Genomic DNA, 20,670 nt, shown 5'->3' on the forward strand with positions numbered 1-20,670 from the left:
TGAACAACAATAAAAGTCAAGTGAGATTTCAGTTAGCCCAGTAGAATTACAGTGTCCTCTAGTGATATTCTTGAGAATCTTTTAGGTTTAAAAGTTTTAAAAGCGGGTCACATGACCATCATGAGATACTACACTTTATAAACTGCCAGAGAAAAGAATATAACCTCCTTAATGAACATGGGGGAAATTGTGAATGTTTTTAATGCAAATGTGGACACAAACATTACATTATGCAGAGAAGGCAGACATGACATTTCCACAGTACACATCCATCTACTTCCAGCTGAAAGCAGTTACAAAGATGTTAAGAGACATTATAAACAGCACTTAACTCATTTAGTACTAGGAATAAATTCCTGGGATTGAATGTTTTTGGGATTTAAGTACAACCAATGCAAACCCTAACCCTAAGGAAACTGAGGCGAGCAATCTAAATAACCAATCTATTAGCTTGACTCATTTCTTTCCTTTCTTCTTCATCAAGTCAACAATGGAGGGCGCCTTTCGCTTCACACCTGCAAGACAAAGCACCAGAGGGAACTGCATTACTTGATATGGTTAATAAAAAATGTTCCACACATGGCCACTTCATTAGGTACACCAGCGCAACGTCAGCTGATTTGATCCCCCCATTCAAAATCATTTCAATATAAATGCAGAAACATTTTATTTAAGTTAACCAGTGTTGAGTTTCAGCTAGCAAGTTTTGAATGTACAATTGTATGTGTGCCTAATGTTGTGTCCTGTGAGCATGTTTTTCAATGTGTTTGAGCACCTCGCTTCTTGCTGGGGGATTCGTCGCCGTCAGCGGACCTCTTGGCGTACGCCAACTTCATCCTCTGTATGTTCTTCTTGCTGATGACTTCATGTTCCACAATGGGACGGGGATAGTCTTTACCCACAATGCACCCTGCTGCCTTCTGTACACTGCCTGGCGCTTTCCAAGGCTCATAGATGTACTGAGCGGGGAACTTCTTAAGGACAGGAAGGTACTTCCTGTGAAGATCGCAGATATGAGCAAAAATGGCAACAATTTGTTTAGGTGATAATTGTACTTATAGCAGCATGGTGGACTAGTGGTTAGCATGTCGGACTAGCACGTCTGTCTTGCAGTTCTGGGTTTTAATCTACGCTGTCCATAGGTTTGAATGTGCGAGCGAATGGCAGTTTGTCCATTGTGATTGCGCTACAGAAAATGGATGGATAATCATACTTAATGTAGTCGCCATTTTTGTCTGTCTTCTTGCCAAAGGCCACAGGAGAGTAGACCCTGAAGTACTGGTGGAAGAAAGTGCTAGCTGAGAGCCACTGCCAGTTGCCCGCATTGAGAGCCCAGTCACCATCTAACAGCAGCTCCTCAAACACCTTCAGCAATGAATAGAAACACACAAAAACAGCAGCCGTCAGAGATCGCTGCTGACCTCTGCCAAGGCTTGAACATGATCATTACCTGTGAAATCAACAAATGTAAGGTTACAATAACAGAATATTAATAGCTTGGACGAGGTGTCACTGTGAGGGAACAAGATCCCAATATGATCAAAGTAAATGATGTCAATTAAAATATTACTTTCATGATATACTGAATTAATTATTTTCTATATTATTGTATGTATGTATGTATGCATGTATGTGACAACAAATTTAAAATCTTTTTTTTTTTTTTACAGCAAGACCAACGTCACCGGAAAGATCTGGAATAAAAGGAACAAAACAGTGACATTTTAAAGTCTTCAAAAAGTGGGCAAAAATGTCTGGAACTTTCTCCATTGAATGGCCTGTGACCTGTGAGTGTCTGTGCAAAGGAACAAGTAAGAGCAAAGAGAAGCATTTTGAGTTGAGATAAACATAGGGATTAACTACGTGTTCTATAAAAGCCATCTGTGCAATGCGACCCCCCCCTCTGCCTCTTGTTTGTTTGGCTACTGGAGATTCTAATATCATCGCTGGCTATCTTATCCCGGAGGACGGCTCCTCTGCGTCCCTCTCCATTCAGTTCATTTCAGGTTAAGCGACATCTTTTTACTACACTATGTACAATTTTCTTCCACAGTGTACAATGAATGAAACTATGTCTACATGTCCCCAAAAACCTCAAAACTCTGTTGTAGAGGTCAATATATGCAGCTAGCTTTCAACACTTTTTGGGCGGTCAAAGATGAGTTATCCTGCGGTGCGTGCGATAAATATAGAAATACTGCATGAAAATCATCAAATCAATCTGGATCACCTTGGTTTGATATATTTACCTTCTGCCCTTCCTCCCAGCTGATCCACAGGTCCCCTCTGGTTAGAAAGCAGGCCACAGCGTGTCTGGCCAGGTGATGGATCCATCCTTCCTGTCTCAGCTGGATCATGATGGCATCAATGAAGGGGAAACCGGTCCGAGCCTTTTCAAAATAAAGGCCCACGTGACGACGTACAAGAAAGTGATGTAGCGGTCGCATCAGTAACATGTGACATGATTATCATACCTCCCTCCAGGCGGTCAGGTAGTCATGGTTTGTGTCCCAGTCCACTTGAGTGCATACGGGATTGCCCTTCATCTTGTTAAAGTTGGGGATGCCTACACTGGCTGTGTAGAAGAACTCTCGCCACAATAACTGTCCGTGAAGGGAGACTGGTGGATCGGAATGCTTTTTCTGGAAAAAAATTGAGAAAAAGGTTTGGGGATCACCAAAATCTCAGTTCCACGGATGATTCTCTCTGTAGTCCAGCTTCCTTCTGCAGCCTAAAAATATGAGGTTATTAGGTTAATTAAGATTTTAAAAATGTGCATAGCATAGGTGTAAATGTGAGTGTGAATGGTTGTTTGTCGATATGTGCCCTGTGATTGACTGCCGACCAGTCCAGGGTGTACCCTGCCTCTGGCCCAAAGTCAACTGGGATCGGCTCCGGGTCACTCGTGATCCTAATGCAAACAAATACTATAGAAAATGGATGGACAGTAACCCCATGATTTGTAATTTAAATGAAGTTTGACAATCCTGTATTTTGGCATGGTGGGCTGCTCACTTTCACTACTACCATAATTATACTAACCCCCTGGTAGACTTCGGTCAGCCTCCACCAGAAGGTGCGTGCAGACAGACAGCCAAATGCGACGTAAGGGCTGAGGACCGTGGTACTCGGGCTCAAAGAGTTGGGAGACGTCTGAGGTTTCTCAAAGCTGCACACCCATCCCTGTAGACCACAAATAGACACACCTGCACTTGACTGAATATGAACCACGCTGAAAAAAAATCTGAGATTTCTGTTTTTGTCACAAAGCGATGATGTGTAAACTGGCACAATAACGCATTTGACAAGAATTACAGTTTTTTTCATATTTTCCTCCAGTCGCCTCAAAGCTTCTTGTTCTCCTCCTGGGAAAGCCTCCTCTTCGAGTTCCGATGTATCATGACCAAGCTCACCGACTGACGGGATCGTGTAGTTGTTTGTGTCTGCTTCTGAATGAGGGGTCTTCGCATCTTGGAGGATATACTTTCATTACTTATTTGTGTTGCGTTTATTGCATGAAAACTATATGATAAGTCAAATTAGTTACATATGTACCTTTCATGTCCTCGGTGGTGGGAGCGAGGATTGGCTTCTTCGGGGGGCCAAGGGTCTTCACTATTGCCTGCATGCGGTTGTATGTGAGGGGGGCTTTCCCGTTATTTTCTTCGATTATTCTGGGAAAACATACAGTATCTGTTGTTGCGTTTTCAGTCATTTTAAGGGTTGAAACGTACGACAAGGTAGAAGCACCCGGTTTTAAATTTGATATAGACATTTTATATATATATATATATATGTATATATATATATGTATATATATATATATATATATATATATATATATATATACTTATATATATATGGCGCATGTATAGAATAAGTTTCACTTTTTTAATTTAACTCCTAAAATGCAGTAAATGTAGATCACACGATATTGTAATATATTGAGATGCACCAACATGTTACAGCATAGGCAAAACAACTACTACATTGCGGAATTTTGCACAGTGTGGCGTTGGAAAGAAGTTGCGAAATCACAATGACTTTCTCCTTGTTGAATAAAGTGGGGAGAAGCTCTTACCTGTCTATGTCATAAAGCGTGTGGGACACTTTATAGAGGACTTCCACGCCATGTTCTTTGGCTAGTGCAGCCACCTTCTGGTCACGGGACACACTGTAAGGTTCTGTGTCAAACTCGTAGGTCAATTTTGTTATTTTCCACTTGCTGAACAGTTTGGGGAACATGTCCTCTGGCTTGCCTCTCACAACAAACAGCCTAAAAGACAGAGAAAGAAAATACATCAGAGACTAAAATGACTTTTAGCATGATCATAGTGTTAAAGCTGAGTGTTCAACCTTGAGTTGAGTTGTCTGAGGCTGCAGTCTAAGTCTTTGAGCGCCCCCAGCAGGAACCTCCAGCGGTTGATGCCAACCCATTTCTTGTCGAAGAGATGTGGATCGAGGATGAACACCGGGTAGAGCTCCTTGCAGTCCCTCAGAGCGGCCATCAGCGCCGGGTTGTCATGCAGCCGCAGCCCTTTACGGAACCAGTGGATGCATCTGTGACCCATGCCTGCAGTCACGGGACAAAATGCAGTAATATCTGTCAAATACACTCAAAATACAGTGAGGATATTTTAAAGATGTGTCGCTGTTATTATTACAGTGACCACAACGTAAGGTAGACCTGCAAATAATTGGTACAATTTATGCTTTATGCAGCTGTTCCTAGTGAATCAGTAACTATTAAACAATTAGTTTTGTATGGGAATTTAATCTGAATTAAAATACTGTGTTGAATTTCTTATTGTTTCTCTGATTTACAATTTCACCGACAAAAGTGTACAGTTTTAAACTCGCGTACATGTGCATACATAAACATTTAAAACGCATCGTCTTGGCGAGTTGCCGCCACTAAATTAGTTTGTCAACGTGAACTGGGCCATGACAACAAAATACTATGCAAAGTCAATAAATGTACCTTAAAGGAGTCTTTTATTTCGCTTGACCGCTGCTTGCTGTTGCTAGATTTGTGTTTGGTAACAACCACGTTGAAGAGTTACGAAACAGGAAGTGCGCTACCCAATCAGCGGACGACAGAGGCGTGGCGTCAGAGCTGGCCACACGCGCAGCATTTGCGATGTACCCAACGGCCACTAGATGTCGCCACAATCCATGTAAAACATGTGACGTTAGCCTCGACCAGACTTACACATTACTGTAATGCTAACGTTCTGTTGTGTCAAGTTGTAATTTACTATGATAGACTAAAAAAGAAAGAAAAAAGTTGCCATAAATAGCTAAAACGTGGCTTTTGAGAGAAGGTGCCCTGGGATTGATGCTTTAGCCAACACATCTGTAATCTCAATAAAACCAACAGACACCATTCAATAGCTGTAAAATGCTTTCTGTAAAACGAAATAACAATTAAACAGATGGAAATAGCTTAAGAACACTGACAGTTGTGTTTAAGAAACTAGACATTTTGTGTTAAAACATTATGAATTGCATTATTTTTTACACAAATTTCCCCCAAAACAGGACTTGAGATTCTACAATAGAACAAAATAATTTGCTGGACACAAATATAGAGCCCATAGTCCAGGGTGTCAAACTCTGGTCCTCGAAGGCGCTTTCCTGCATGTTTTCCATACCTCCCTGCTGCAACAAACCTGATTCTAATGATCAGCTCATCAGCAAGCTCTGCAGGAGCCTGATAATAATCCTGAATTTTCTAACCCTAACTAACCCCCTTAAAATTAACCAGTATTCTATTCACATCCCCAGTTAACGCATGGAGGTAAAATGGCAGCCATTATGTTCCTACTAGTCTTTATCCAACAGATTCAACATTCTTCCTCGTCTCTTATTTCTTCTGCTCCTGATGCTGTGTCATCAGTAGGTATATGAGGAAACAGTGTGAAGCACTTTGGTAGAAAAGTGCTGTACAAGGTGACAGCCCAATTACCATTGACCGTTTGTATTTCTCCTTTTAGGCCGGCACGGTGGACGGCTGGTTAGCAGTAGCACGTCTTCCTCACACTGCAGAGGTACTCCGGTTTCGTTTCACATTCCAAAAACATGCATAGCCGGTTAATTGAACACTTTAAATTGTTCATGGGTGTGATTGTGAGTGCGAATTTTTGTTTGTCTCTGTGTGCCCTGCTTGCAATTGGCTGGAAACCAATTTCAGGGTGTCCCCCGCCTACTGCCCGAAGACATCTGGGATAGGCTCCAGCACGCCCGCTTATCGTAAAGATAAGCAGTTTGGATAATGGATGGATTTCTCCTTTTACAAAGTGCCCCTAGTGTTGAGACTGAGATGCCCACAAATCTGAAATACCTTGCAGGTACAGGCTGCCTTTAAGTGAATGTGTAGCAAGACTTTGGAAAACGTCCAGTTGGATGTGCATGAAAATATCAGTTGTGATATTAAAGTTGTTACTTTAAAGGGCGTTACATTTGAATGAAGAATGCAATGTTCAAGAAAAGTCTGTGCTTTGTGTTTTATATAATTAAAATAAACCACATTTTATTTACAATCGCAAGATGTAATGGCATGGCACGTATGTCAATATTTGTAGGACTACTCGTATTTGGTCTCAATAAAGTGCTGCATCCTTAACATTAGATACACAATGCAGCAAACACGGAGTATAGCCCTTGAATTAATTGGAATTCATTATGTGATTGTGGCATCATGCCTTATCCAAATAACTCTCAGCAAATTCGAAGACTTGTACATTTTAGTGTCGACTAACTCCTGAAACCACACACCGCATTGTGTTTTTTTTAATTGTTCTTAATGGCATGCAGGTGCATAGCTTTCAGTTATGACTCTATCAGAAGCTCCGTGATTGGCGGCGGCAAAGTCACCATTCAATCGCGGTGTGGTGAGGAGAGGAGGGGAAGGTGTGGTTAAAAAAAGAGGGGGGAGGGGAAGGGGGTGACACTTGAACGTGGACCATTGACCAGCAGTACCTCCAATCTCCGGTGCTCCTCAGCCAGTCCGAGATGCTCCATTTGCGGCGCAGTTCACGGCCGCCTCCGCCGACCAAGTGTTGGAGCACGGTGCGGGCGCGTCGTTAACTCGCATGCATGCGCTTCGCGTCGTCCTCCCCGGTCCGGTTCGCAGACCGCTGGGAAGATGCTGAGCAGACTGATGAGCAGCAGCATCCGGAGTCTGGACCGAGAGTGCAACTGCACCGTGCGGCTTCTGGACGACTCCGAGTACACCTGCACCATCCAGGTCAGTGCAGGCACTACACAGGCATGCAGCAACACGTCCTTTATTTCAACAAGGGCATCACTTGACGCATTTCATTGACTTGAATGTGATTTATTTATATTTTGTGGGGATGGGGTGGGGGATGAGCGGGGTTCCTCAGACAGTCAGTCAGAGGATGATCGGGGGTGGGTGGTCAATGACATCACCGGTGTGGACATCCCATCATCAGTTCTGCAGCAATGTTACACTCTGGCAAAGCTGACAACCGCATGCAACAAAATTTCACTCTTAATTAGAACATGTCAATGCAGCTCAGAGGGGATGAGACATACAGGCTTTTTTTTTAACGGGATTACCATGCAGGATTAGGGGAATTGCTTTTCAGTGTGTTTTTGTGTGTTGGCCATCAATTGATTTGGACAATAACACAATCGCCCTTCCCAAAGAGGAGTTTTGTTGATGCACTTTCATTGCAATTGAATTGCCACTGGCTCTCTGAGATGTATTGGCATTGTATGTGGTAACTTGAATTTGGCTTTTAATGAATGTGACATGCCCGGCCAGCACATTGATGAGTGGTAAGCATGTCTGCCTCACACTTCTAAGGTTTGGGGTTCAAATCTTGGCTATGTAGAGTTTGTGTGTCCTCCTTGTGCTTCCATGCATGGGTTTACTTTAATACTCGAGCTTCCTTCCACATTCCCTCAAAATGCACGTTAGGTTGGTTGAAGACTATAAATTGTCCATACTGCAGCCGGGAGTGTGATTGCATGTATGATGTGTGCCTTGGGATAGCTGGCAAGCATTCTGGAGTGTAACCTGAGGGCCTGTTCTAAAGATACCTCACCAGTGATGGGACATTGTGATTGTTGAAGTTATTTGAAAATGTGAACACTTGCAGAGATTTATAGAAATAAACTGTTGCATATTGCGATTAATGTTTCCTTCCTTTATGTGGAAGGAAACATAAACATTAACATTATTCACTCTTTCATGCCAGCCTTTTTCAAACGAAGAGAAACTCTTGGGTGTCATTCAATTTAGAGCATTCTGATTGTACTTTCAAGCCTCACAGATATTGTGCGTTATGGCTATTTAACACCGAAACTACCAAATGAAAGGTTAGACTCTCTTATTACAAAAAGGTTTGTTCTGCTTTTGCCAATTTCTTAGTAATCAGCAGTAAAACTTGGGTTGGTTTCACCAGATAACCTATTTTGGACAAAAGAAAAAAGGCTGAAAACAAGCTTTTTGTGAAAAAAAAAAGGCACAACAGTGACTTTGATTAGAATAAATCTTGCTTTAGAGGTGCCTCAAACATCTGATCTTTTCTTCTATAAATGTGCTTTTGATGGCATAATAATGTATTCATAAAGAATTACAAGTATCACAATTTTACATTTGACAAACTTAAGAAACTATTTGCACGCTATTTACTTTTAGTAGTAGTATTTAGTAGTGTGTGCGTGACATACATTCGTGTGTGTATGTGTGTGTGTGTAAATACATTACATCATCACTTCTACTTTTAAATTGAAATAATCTCATAATTTCTCTCTTTTGTGACATTCTTTGTTGTAAATTTAACGTTACAAACACTTAGATCAATCACAAGCTGCTTGTAACGGTCGCGTTTCCAAGGGTCTGCCATTTTTTTAGGAGTTTACACATTGTTGAGACAACTATTGTTGTGTTACTAAAGATCCAATGCTGCCACCTGATGGCCATATTTAATTTTTTTTTTCAACGTTCACAATTAATGTTCAAACCAGAGTTGGCCAAGACTTTTCTCCGGCCATTGTCATAAAAAAAAAAAAAAAAAAAGTTAATGACGCTCATTAGGATTTCAGTTGACAACACGACAACTCTCAAAGAGTTAATAATATAGAGTTGATAATAACATATAATTAAATGTCATTTATTTGCAGGGTTGGGCATTCCGTCCCAGGAACGTAACGGTCCCCAAAATGGGCGTCCATTTCAAAAGATGTATCAAACTGCAGCCCTTTGCACTGATTCATGTCACAAAGAAGTAGCGCTCAGTTTCAAAAAAGTTAGTGACCCTTGCTATGGATTGCACTGTCATTTTCTCTGCTGCGGTTCTTGATGTAGTTAGGATGTTGGGAATGTACTTTCCTCCCTTTTTAATGTGTTTCCGAAGAGGCTTCTGCGTTCTGTTAACAGGAAATAAAGGCGCACACTCAATCTCATGCAAACACACACTTATTCAGGCCTTAGTTTAAAGTGTTCCTCCTTACTCCTTGCACTTGAGGCATCAGAGAAAATCAATAGCGTATTGACGTGAATGAAGATGAGACGTGTGTTCCCAAGTGGTAAAGATGCAGAGCAGTGAGGAGAAGTCATTAGAGTTTATTATCTGCTGTGTATTGAAAGTCACATGACTTAAATGCGGTCTCGTTGGGGATGTGTTTGGAGCTTCCTCGCATATTTGGGATTCCGCTTCTCTGCTGAATTAGAGATGATGACAGCACACAAAGACCGTGGCTCGTGCTACACATTTATTTCTAACGTCTAACATGACGGCAAAGGCAAAGCAAAGCCTTTCAACCACTGACAACTTCAAGTGCTTTTACTCTTGGGATTCGTGAAAGGCTGATTTGAAGTCACCTTGAGTTATTTTCCTCCTCAATCCTCACTTTATCAACAAGTGTGAGGGAAGTGATTGTTTCACACGAAATAATTTCATGAACAAATAAAAACACTCACACTCTTCCAATGGAAAATAATGTAAATAGAAATAATGGGTTCCATTTTGGTAGGACGGTGAAATAGTCGTAAGCACAGCTGTTTCATAGATGTCATATTAAGGTTCTCAGCTCTTCTTGTGCAAAGCGAACCCAACAGTGCCTACCCTATATCAGTGGTACGTAGTACTCCAATATACTGTCCAATGTACTGTACCTTTCTATAGTATTTCCAGCATTGCTTGTAGCAGTAGCTTCTTTTGGGATACAATAATCCAATACTTGAAAAGATCCATTTGGAATAAAACTAGCACTTAAGTGGCTGCTTTACCCAATGAAGTTGCTAAGTTTGGAAATTAAAATTAGCTGTTTCAACAATTTCACCAACACAGCACAGCAGGGAAGAAACATTTAATTTCTCTGTGCATATTCAGTGTTATTCCCATCATGGGAAATAATAGAAAAAGGCATAATTTTACACAGCGGCTTCATAATATTACCGAACAATGCAGTTGTTTACTAAGGCTGGAGCATTTCTTCACATTTCATAACAGCCATTTTGTCATTTATCAATACTTTACTGTTAACCTATTTTTGCTGTTCTGATTAAATGTGACGTCTGCTTCACATCGATGCAGCCCAGAATAAATTGTGCTAACTGTGGCCCAATTAGTTTAATGTAGTGAACACGTGGGCTATGCACGAGTCCCATCATTGGGGAATAATGATAGTTTAATCTTCAAGTGTGGTACCGCATTAAGTGGTGAAATGCCAAAATACCACAAGTGGGTATCAAACGCACCACTTTCTCCAACAAAAGCAATGTTATGAATACAATAAACCAGTAGTTCTCAAACTTTTTAAAAAAGAAAAAAATACTTTGCACTCTAAGTACCACCATAATAATCAACATTAAAATACAGTAGCATAGTATATCTAAGTGTTCACTGCCAAGTCTGCGCTTAATGCAGTCAATACTGCTGGATGTGAAAAATTGTACATTCAAATTAACATTTTAAAGAGGTTAATATATACTGCATGTAAAAACAGTGAGCTCAGCTCTTTTCACCACTGTGGGAGTTGGTATACTGTAATGTCATATGCTGTAAGGTAAATTGTTATTCTTTCCACGCGTGGCTAAATTAATGCTAGAATAACATTAACGTGAAAATGAATTACACATTGGTTTTAAGAGAGTGGCTCAGTCACCTGGCACTGTATCAGATCTACATCAGGCCTGGCAGGAAAGAGATATTATTTATTTCCTACCGTGTAAAAAAGAAAAAGACTTAAAAATGTCCATTCTGCAAGATTCTGGAAGTGTCCTGGATGAACTGTTTATTTGTAAATCCACCTGCTACCTTTGTAAGATTTTTTTTCACACATGCAAGAGTCTGTTCCTTTTGCCTGGACTGCCTTCACGTCTGCACTAAATTAATGATAATGCCTAAATTTAGCATAAACTTGCTTCTAAAATCATCCTGAGTCAGGCAAGGACTGGTGTCCCAACCAAATCTCAGGGGGGGAGCGCTGGCACATTCAGATGAATGCAGTCGTGAATGTCATTTGCTCTTTGATTCCCAAGTTTATTACTGCTCCTTGATGCATCTTTTTAAGATGAGCATAGACATACTGCTTATAAAAATGATAACAGATTTCTAAAATGTGACATAAGCCACATGTGATGGCGAATAAAACGGCATGTGCTATGATATTAAATAAATAAAACAAATATATTTTATGTAGAACGAACTCTGACTCAAGTCAAAGTTCATCCATGCGCACTAGGGTGTTCCTTAAAATCAAAAGTTGGAAATTCTAAGCTCCAACCCTCTAAATATGTTGAAATAGTTGAAAAACCTCTTCTGGTGAAGTTTTGTCTAAAGCGGACAAGATTTATCCCTGCCTCAATTATCTTGAATTTTGCTCTTAGGACACCCAAGGTGCGTTTTTTGTCTAGAGGTAACTGTGACATAATGATGGAAATTTGTATTAAAATCACAGTTTTAACATCCATCCATCCATTATCTCCACCGCTTATCCACACATTGGACGCGGGGAGTGCTGGAGCCTAACCCAGCTGTCTTCGGGCAGTAGGCGGGGGACACCCCGAATTGGTTGCAAACAAACATCCGCACTCACAATCACACCTAGGGGCGATTAAGAGTGCCCAATCAACCTACTATGCATGTTTTTGGAATATGGGAGGAAACCGGAGTACCCGAAGAAAACCCACGCAGGCGCGGGGAGAACATGCAAACTCCACCGAGGAAGGCCGGAGCCAGAATCGAACCCACAACCTCTGAACTGTGAGGCGGACATGCTAACCAGTCGACCACTGTGCCTCCCCAGTTTTGACATCAAAATATTAAATTGTCTGATAAACTTTAACACTGACTGTTAAATGTTGTTGGACTGTCTGTTCAACTGTATGTTAAACTGTTACACGGTCTTCAAAACTCTTCTTTTTGGAGCCCAAAAAGGAATTCTGTAGAATGTCGCAAAACAACTTGAAAGTGAAGTCTTCATTGGAATGGTCAATCACAATGTTCGACGCATCATTCACTGCCTCCTTCACAGACTGCTCAATATGGGAGATCAAAAGTCCAAGTACTTCTTCAGAGTGAAGTTAAGAGCCACAAATGTTTTCACTTGGAGCAATCAAATAATTCTGCTTGGCTGCAGCCATGATTTAAAGATAACACCTCAGGCAAAAGCCAAATCAAAACATCATGCTGTATAACAACATGACTACAGTGCAAAACCAGATATCAACCAAAACCATTATGTATTGATTTGGTTTAACGGTTTGGTTTAATATTTGACCACAATGACAAGCTTGGTTTTTGAAAATTCCATCCCTGGACACAATGGGATCGAGGGAACAAGAAGCATTTTAAACTTCAGCACTGATATGTTATTGTTACTTTAGTCGGACATAAAACGAGATGAGGCTAAACTTCGAGATCATCGAGGCAGCGGTAAATCTTGTCAGAACTAGGAACATTTTCACCAGAGGAGTTTCTCCAACTATTCCAACAAATTCAGGGGGTTGGAGATGAAAAAATATACATTTCAAAATGTACCCCTTTGGAATGACCACCCTAAATTGCGCACGGCTACCTCGCTGCTTTCCTGATACAGTGCAGCGGAGTTGCAAGAGGATGAGGAGTTTGCTTACTTGCGCATAAAGCCCGATGCTGCTTCTTCTTCACATATGAGCTAACCATTCTCTCCAGCTTTTGCACCTTTGACTTCTTCTAGGGTGGGTGGCCACAGGAGTCTGGGAATCAGCCGGTGCTGCACCAGAGCTTCAACTTGCCAGGGAGTAGGGTTCTGTCAATGTTCTCCAAGCCGCTGGCTACCTCCTTCCTGAGCTGCTCCACTTGCTTCTTATCTTTGAGGGAGGGGGTCATACCAGCGACCAAGGCTCTTTCTCAGACTTCTCAGAGACCATTGGGATGTGGAAACGGTGGTCTGACAACTTCCCCTTTATAATTGCTTCTGGATTTGCTCGGCTTGATCCGCTCAATGTTTTCCCGGAGCTCTGTTAGCAGCTGTGTAGTGCAGGCCGTGGTCTTAGTGAGTGTCATAAGGTCATCCGTGTAGGCTCTGACTGGAGTTCGCCTCAACCCAGGTCTTACAAGCTGTCCTCCAGCCACGCGGCCAGGGTGAAGGCCAACGGGGAGATGATGCGCCCGGCCATGATTTCCACTTCTTGGTACTGCCATGCTGTGGAGTACTCTGATGTTGTCACACAGAGTTGGATGTCTCGCAAGTAGGCCATAACTAGTGTTGTGAGAGCAGCTCACCTAAAGTAGTCAAACGCTGTCCAAATGAGATTGTGATGGACTAGGCCAAATCCATCCCATAGTATGAATGCTAGCACTATTCTGAAGGGATCTAAATATCCTTTTTGTTGCAGTGAGTATGTTTTTCTGTCGGTGTGTGTATGTGTGTGTGTGGGGGGGGTGGGTGGGTGCGTGTGTGTGTGGACGGTGGAAATTAGGAGAAAAGGCAACATTATGCCATAAAAGTGCTAATTACGTTGCGGCAGTGACAAAATGCAAATGCACTAATGAAGTCACCGGAGACATTCCAGTGCAGTGAGGTACTGCATATGCAGTGTGCATGCGCGTGTGTGTGTTTGTCACTTAACAACTAATTGCAATTCAGCAGTTATTGCTGCGCTTCTTGATTCCAGCTAAATTGCTGCTGTTGTATTATCGAGGACAGTTAACACGTAATTTCTTGCAAGACATAAGACAGAAGATCGTGGAGTGTTTTTCCACAATATAAACCTCACTCTTAAAACAGTTGGGTTAAAAATAACACCATTTTGGGTCAATAATGGACCAATCCATTAATTGGGTCAATTTGACCCACCTTCTTGTATTGTTTTGTCCAAAACACCCCAGAAAGTTATTCCTCCGATCACCACGAGGTGCATGTGTGTGTGTCTGTTGTTTTTATTTGATATTTTTCCTTTATTTGCCGGCATGTCTGCTTGTGCGGCACCTGCGTGTGAAAAACTGTTCTCGACACCGATTGGCTGTCGCTGGCGAGGGACGGACTGGTACCATGTGGGTCAGCTAAATATGCAGACGGGAACTTTTATTTCTCTTTAACTCGCTGCTAACATAGCTTTGATTTGTGCTACCAATGTCATTTTATTGGATTTGGTTATCTTGTGTTTTCCCTGTGTCCCCTATTCATGTCTTGTCTGTCTTTTTGAGTCCACCTGTTCCCGTCAGCCCAGTCCCTTATTCTACCAATTAGCGCCCTCAGCCACTCGCGTCTTGTACAGGTGTTCCTCGTTGTCTGGTCAGTTGTATTGTCCTCGTGTTTGTTACCATGAATCTTGCTTTTTGGACATTTGTTAGTGTTCTTGATATTTCGACGCTCTTTGTTTTCCTTTTTGGAGTTTTGGAAAGTAAATTATTGTTTGAGAATCCTCGTGTCCTGCCTTCCTACTTTCTTGCACTCGGATCCTCAATCACACAAAACCACGGCAATCTGATTTTGTGATGAAATTATATCAAAGGTCATTAAAAGACTCAAAAAAAAAGCTAAAAAGGTTTCCCCCAAATTCTCCCAAGTCTCAGGAAATTTGACCCTCTTTGGTCCGCTTTTTTTTTTTGGCAGTTTTCAGCCAGTTTTCGTTAAACAATTACTTCATGCTTATTTGTACGCACCACATTTTCCATGTCATGTTTTTGAACTAACCAAGGTCAAAAGCATTCAGCTCATTCAGGGCACCAGTCCCATTAGCTCAGTGCAACGTGGTCTATTTTTAAACTCTTGCTATAGTGGAGCAACTATATGTGCATGGAATACTAAGCATTCTTTCTCGATAAGCCACCTATCTTCTTTCCAATAGCAGCCAACTGTAATCGTCAATGTTTCATTTGTAAAACTCATGCATATGTACTTCTCTCCATGTGAGGCGTCTGTAAAATAAAAGGAGGAAGAGGAGATATCTAGCGGGAGGTCTTTGTTGCTCTTGCCTGTTTTTTTTTTCCCAACACGTCTCAGAGGTGGACTGCATGCTAATGACTGATATACTTGCAGGGAATCGACATCAAAAAGCTGCTGGAGAATCTTCGTGTCTTAACCAGCACACTGTACAGAAAGCAGAGAAGCCAGGAGATTTAGAGGAGATTTCATTTAGATGGATTTCAATTACACCTGTCAAAGGCGTGCTTATCTGGACACAGTGGGCAGCTGGATCAGCAAACTGGCTAGAAAATTAATTATACCAGTTCAGAAAAAAATATAATGGAGTAACAATACTAATTCAAATATGTTTCAGTCATTGTAAAATCTCTATATTAACAACTCTAGCAATAATTTAACGTAACATTTTGACATGGTGTCAGGGTGTACCCCACCTACTGCCCGAAGACAGCTGGGTAGGCTCCAGCATGCCTGCCACCCTTGTGAGGATAAGCGCTTTGGATGATGGCGGCATGAACACAAGATTTGCTGAAGGCACATGAGATTCAAGAGATTTTCTGTAGTCTCACAAGATTTGTTGAAGGTTCCCATTATTTTCTAAAATTTCAAAAGAATTGTGTAAGTTTCACAAAATTTGCTTTAGCTTTCAAAAGATTTATTGTTGTATGCAGAGTTGGATATTTTACTAAAGTTTGCCGGTCCGTCATTCATCATCCGTCAGCAGCCTGAGTTTCCGTCCGTCGTCCGTCAATCCGTCTATTTTTCAAGCCGAACCAAATTGTAATCATCTGTCAGTCGTCCACCATGTTATTTTAACCGCGCTTGCGTCAGTAAACATCACGGCAATCCGTCAATCATCAATCAAAATAGTAGACATCTAATTTTCAGGTTTATGTTTGTGTAATCTTTTGAGTTCATGCTGGGCGAGCTGCTTAGGGGAATCAGATCATAATCCATCCATTATCAATACCGCTTATCCTCACAAGGGTTGCGGGCGTGCCCGAGCCTATCCCAGCAGTCTTCGGGCAGTAGGCGGGGGACACCCTGAATTGGTTGCCAGCCAATCGCAGGGCACACAGAGACAAACAAACAATCACACTCAGGGGCAATTTAGAGTGTCCAATCGACGACCCACAAACAACACGAGTAAATACAGTACAAAATATATGGGAGGCATTCAATGTTAATTCCGAGTGTCTGACTAGCATAGACAATCTGTTTAGTTTCGTACCGTGCATGTAATTTATGATATGAAAAATACATCAAGCACATGTAACAGCGCAGTGGAAAAGCAGCTTGTCAAGGATCTTTATGCGACTGGATGCATCTCATCTCAGCACAGTGTCCCAGCCAGCCAGCCAGCCAGCCAGCCAGCCACGCCAGCCAAGCACAGTGACTTTCCACCGCCCTTGGATTTTTTTGGGAACCTCTGGTCTCCATGGTAACAAGATTATTGCATCACTACTCTACAGCTGCTGTCGTCAGGCTGCTGTTTGCCCAAGCTCTGCGGCAGCCACACGGACACACGCGTTTATACGGACACGCGCGCTTCCGCGCATGCTAATAACCTCACTCTGAACTCTTATTGGATGGAGCGACCGTCCCTTGTTGCTTTCTCTTGGCCCAGTTTAGCATTCACCTCTGGGATGGTGGGTTCTTAAAGCGTTTGGCACTTTTTAAATTGGGGTTAATTGTCCTTTTGAGAGTGGGAATGGGCACCTGTGAAGGATGGTCAGCTAAAAACAACTCACCTATCTTGTAATTAATATATGCACGGTGCTTTAACAGTTACTCCTCCCGCAAAGCCTTGCGCACTTGCCTCTTCACTAGAGGTCACGATGACCTTGCTGCCCGGCTGAACCTCACTCTGCTTCCTGAGTGCCTTCGCTCAGCCGATGTGCTTTAATGTGCATGCTGGATGATGGTCGCATTGAGAGGAGGGAGGAGAGAATCTGGAGGAAGATATGTGTGATGGAAAGTAGATGTGGTGCAACACACTTAGCCGGGATTTAACTTCATTAATCTAATAGCCGTCATCAAATATTTTGTGAGGATGTTTCATCTTTTATAAAGTCCTGTGAAGCCCATATGGAATTTATGAAAATATTATATAAATTATAGTAGATCGTCCCAAGTCAGTCAAGTGTACCACTACACCATCAGCAACTACGTGTCCCACCGTACGGTTTTGCTTATTTTAACCACACACTGTAGATATAAATTGGAAAAAAATAATATTATAACCGTATATAATATGATACAAAAATAGGGAACTGATTAACAGATGTCCATCTAGAGTTTTTACCATGACTACAGTTCTACTAGCGGCTAGGTCTCAGCTCTAAACATTTATATTGATTCTCAACTTTTTTTACGTTATCATAATTACAGAATTTAACTGGAAATTATAACATATACATTCTAAAATGGTGTACAATTTATTTCAGTTCCTTTAAACAAGCCATATTGAAATTGTAACTGTATTGCATTGGTTTAAGGATTAAAAATATTCAATGTTTAAAATATAGCAATACTGTATATCAATTCTAGGAGCAAATTGAATCCTTTCCACATATATTAACTGCAGTATTAACAATTATTCATTGATCTGTTTTTTTTTTACAATATATTGTTTTAAAACATACACTGATTAATTGTTATTCTTGTCATGATTTTACAGCATTTTAATGTTAATTTCACAGACATTTCTTACAGTGCACCCTCAGTCCATCCCAAGAAGCAAGCAAACTAATCAATGTATCTTATGCAGTGCAATCTTGCGAGGAGCGCAATGACCTCTACATTGGAGCGACGCAGGGCACAACATCGGAGAGCAGTGTCTTCGTATTCAGAGTGAGCAGTTCATTTACATCTTAACCTTCCATTGGAAGGCAACAAATTCATCTGCAAATTGTGAATAGGAAGGATCGCACATTTTAAAGAGGGGGAAAGAAGCCCTATATATTAAATTTGGAGAGTTCCTTTCTAAAAGACGAGGAGGATGTTTGTGGTGTAACATATCATCTTCCCATAACGACGTCCTTATATCTCACACTCTAAGATTGTGTCATAACAAAAGAGTGGCCACACAGGAGCTATTTTACCACCGGGCAAGTGAACAACTGGTTAGTATGCAGGAAGGAAATTCACCATCTATGCCAGACAACAAAAACAATCCTAACCCTTGAACATCAGTGGCTGGGAAAATGGCCCATGAAGACATTTTAATCGAATTAGATCTTCCCAATTAGCTCCCCAATGATGTTCGAAAAGGAATTTTCAGCTGATGCCGTTACAAAAGCTACTTGCTCATGCAGCGTTGTGGTGCTCTTCCCAGTCACATATATAAATGAGTCAGCTCATTAATTAGTCATTGGCTTTAGAACGTCATCTGACTTTGCCTAAATGTATAAAAAGACCTCCTTTTTCAGTTCTTTGCTCTGCTCAGGAAAATCCCGATAACGCGTTGTTGCGTTTTCTAGGTCACACTTCAAAACCACGGAGCCCGACAGACAAAAGCATTCTTGACAGCCTAGTCTCGATAATTCTTCTTTAAACTAAAGCAGTCCCTTTTGCGTCTTCGATCATTATTGGACAGTCAATACTTGGGTTGGGCAGAATAACCAATTAAGTGATAGCTGAGAATTCTGCAGATTGTTCGGAATTTCAATTGAGTCAAACTGGAGTGCATTACACTACTCTCCTGCAACACAACCATCATAGAGGCTCTTGATTCAGTTTCAACGACTTTGCTGGCTAAAAAAGCACAACCTGAACCTGACGTCAGTTTTGCAGAGGTGAGTTCCACCATGGCACAATTCCTCATGGTCTTTACCATAAAAAGATGATAAAAATAAGTAAATAAGAACGCAATAAGGTTTTGGGCCAAGCTTTCACAATAGGAAGAAAATAATAGTCAAACAGAATCTTGCAGACATTTCTGGCTCAACACTCAACACCAAGCTTACAATAATAAATCATGTCCTGCCACAACATCAACATGCACAGGTGCATGTCAATAACTTAAATTAACCTGAAAATGTTTATCTATTTCAGTAGTTCAATTAGAAAAGTGAAAGTCATATATCAGGGGTACTCGAATACAAATTTTAAAGGCCTACAAAGAGTTTTTTTTTTTTAATGAGTTAAAGGGCCATTTATTGAGGTCGAAAATACTGTTGAATTTAAAATCAAATGTCATTTTCCATTCGAAAAACAACTCAACTACAAACTCGGTTAAGTTTTGAAAAACTTGCGTTGGATAAAAGGCCGTGACTTTCCTCCGCCGAGGGTTGTGTGTGAGCGGCGTGTTGTGTGACAGGAATAAAAAGGACTCGTGTTCGCGCTCTCAGGGGCTCGGTGAATCTCCGCAACTAATTGTCTCCGCCACTGTATTTGAATGTTGCAGCAACGTTATTAATGTCACCGGCTGCTGTTCGCCTTCTGGCGCTACTGGACGAGACGGCCCCACCTCACCTATGATGATTAAAATTGCATTTCATGTTTTTATAATCACACTACACGAGTGCACTTGAGACTCTGCTAAAGCCAAGTCATCAGACTCGCAGAAACGTCCGTATTCATATCCAAGCATTAGTTTGTGTGCGGTGAGGATTCGAGACATCTGATCATCAGAACTTTGCTGACTTTAATTAAGACGAGGGAATTGACACTCAAACCAACAGCAAGCAGTTGCTTTGTTTTTTATGGTTAGAGTGGAAATCAACCCAAACATATTTTTTTCAAGAATATGTTCCCTGCAGGCCCACCAGTTGAAACACGGCATTCTGATTAATAGTGCGTTTGTGGAATATGAGTCATGCAGCAAAATCCAGACATTTTTATTCATCTCAGGGGGCGGCCATTTTGTCACTTCTGTTGAGTGAAGATGATGTCAAAGTTGCTCAGGGCTCAGATAGCGACCAATCACGGCTCACCTGTTTTCTGAAGCTGAGCCATGACTGGTTTACCTCAGCCCTGAGCATCTTCGATGTCATTTTCAGTCGACAGAAGTGACAAAATGGCCCCCCCCAGAGATGGCTAAAACCGGGTGGGTTAACTCTTATTCCACAAACGCAATATCAGAACGCCTTGTTTCAACTAGCGGGCTTGCTTAGAACATATTCTTGAAAAAAATATGTTTGGGTTGATTTTCCCTTTAACTTTGATATAAAAACAAAAACACAGTTTTAGTTATTGATTTCTAATGAATATTACCAAAAGAACTAAAAAAAAAAGAGTTGTTATTTGGAAATATTTGGTATTTGGCATTTGGTAAAC

The 20,670-nt window shown here is 41.3% G+C and overlaps 2 protein-coding genes and 1 long non-coding RNA gene across 5 annotated transcripts in view; 2 read left to right on the top strand and 1 right to left on the bottom strand.

The window, feature by feature from the left end:
• Positions 1-185: 185 nt before the first annotated feature.
• Positions 186-7,305, bottom strand: cry5 (cryptochrome circadian regulator 5). 3 transcript variants are annotated; one of them, XM_086025093.1, is made up of 11 exons: positions 6,982-7,305; positions 4,357-4,573; positions 4,082-4,276; positions 3,556-3,674; positions 3,316-3,470; positions 3,043-3,183; positions 2,475-2,642; positions 2,250-2,390; positions 1,214-1,365; positions 776-996; positions 186-515 (listed from the first exon to the last, which is right to left on the bottom strand). In XM_086025093.1, exons 2-11 carry the CDS (start codon positions 4,569-4,571, stop codon positions 457-459), a joined length of 1,566 nt encoding a protein of 521 aa, XP_085881219.1. In that variant the 5' UTR covers positions 4,572-4,573; positions 6,982-7,305; the 3' UTR covers positions 186-456. The 3 variants fall into 3 exon arrangements, with proteins under 3 accessions (XP_085881219.1, XP_085881220.1, XP_085881218.1); XM_086025094.1 differs by lacking the exon at positions 6,982-7,305 and adding an exon at positions 5,969-6,103; XM_086025092.1 differs by lacking the exon at positions 6,982-7,305 and adding an exon at positions 4,982-5,840.
• Positions 5,635-6,454, top strand: LOC147150056 (uncharacterized). The gene is made up of 3 exons (XR_015086064.1): positions 5,635-5,898; positions 5,997-6,050; positions 6,194-6,454. It is a non-coding gene; the product is annotated as an uncharacterized LOC147150056 (long non-coding RNA).
• LOC147150057 (FERM domain-containing protein 5-like) overlaps positions 7,001-20,670 on the top strand; it is a 38,201-nt gene continuing 24,531 nt past the window's right edge. The window contains exon 1 of the mRNA XM_086025090.1: positions 7,001-7,249. Within this exon, the coding sequence (XP_085881216.1) occupies positions 7,148-7,249 (102 nt within the window). The 5' untranslated portion in view covers positions 7,001-7,147. The remainder of the gene's footprint in view (positions 7,250-20,670) is intronic.

Source organism: Filicampus tigris, chromosome 3 (genome assembly GCF_054856515.1).
Source record: "Filicampus tigris isolate MCC_2025a chromosome 3, RoL_Ftig_1.0, whole genome shotgun sequence".
Taxonomy (NCBI): Eukaryota; Metazoa; Chordata; class Actinopteri; order Syngnathiformes; family Syngnathidae; genus Filicampus; species Filicampus tigris.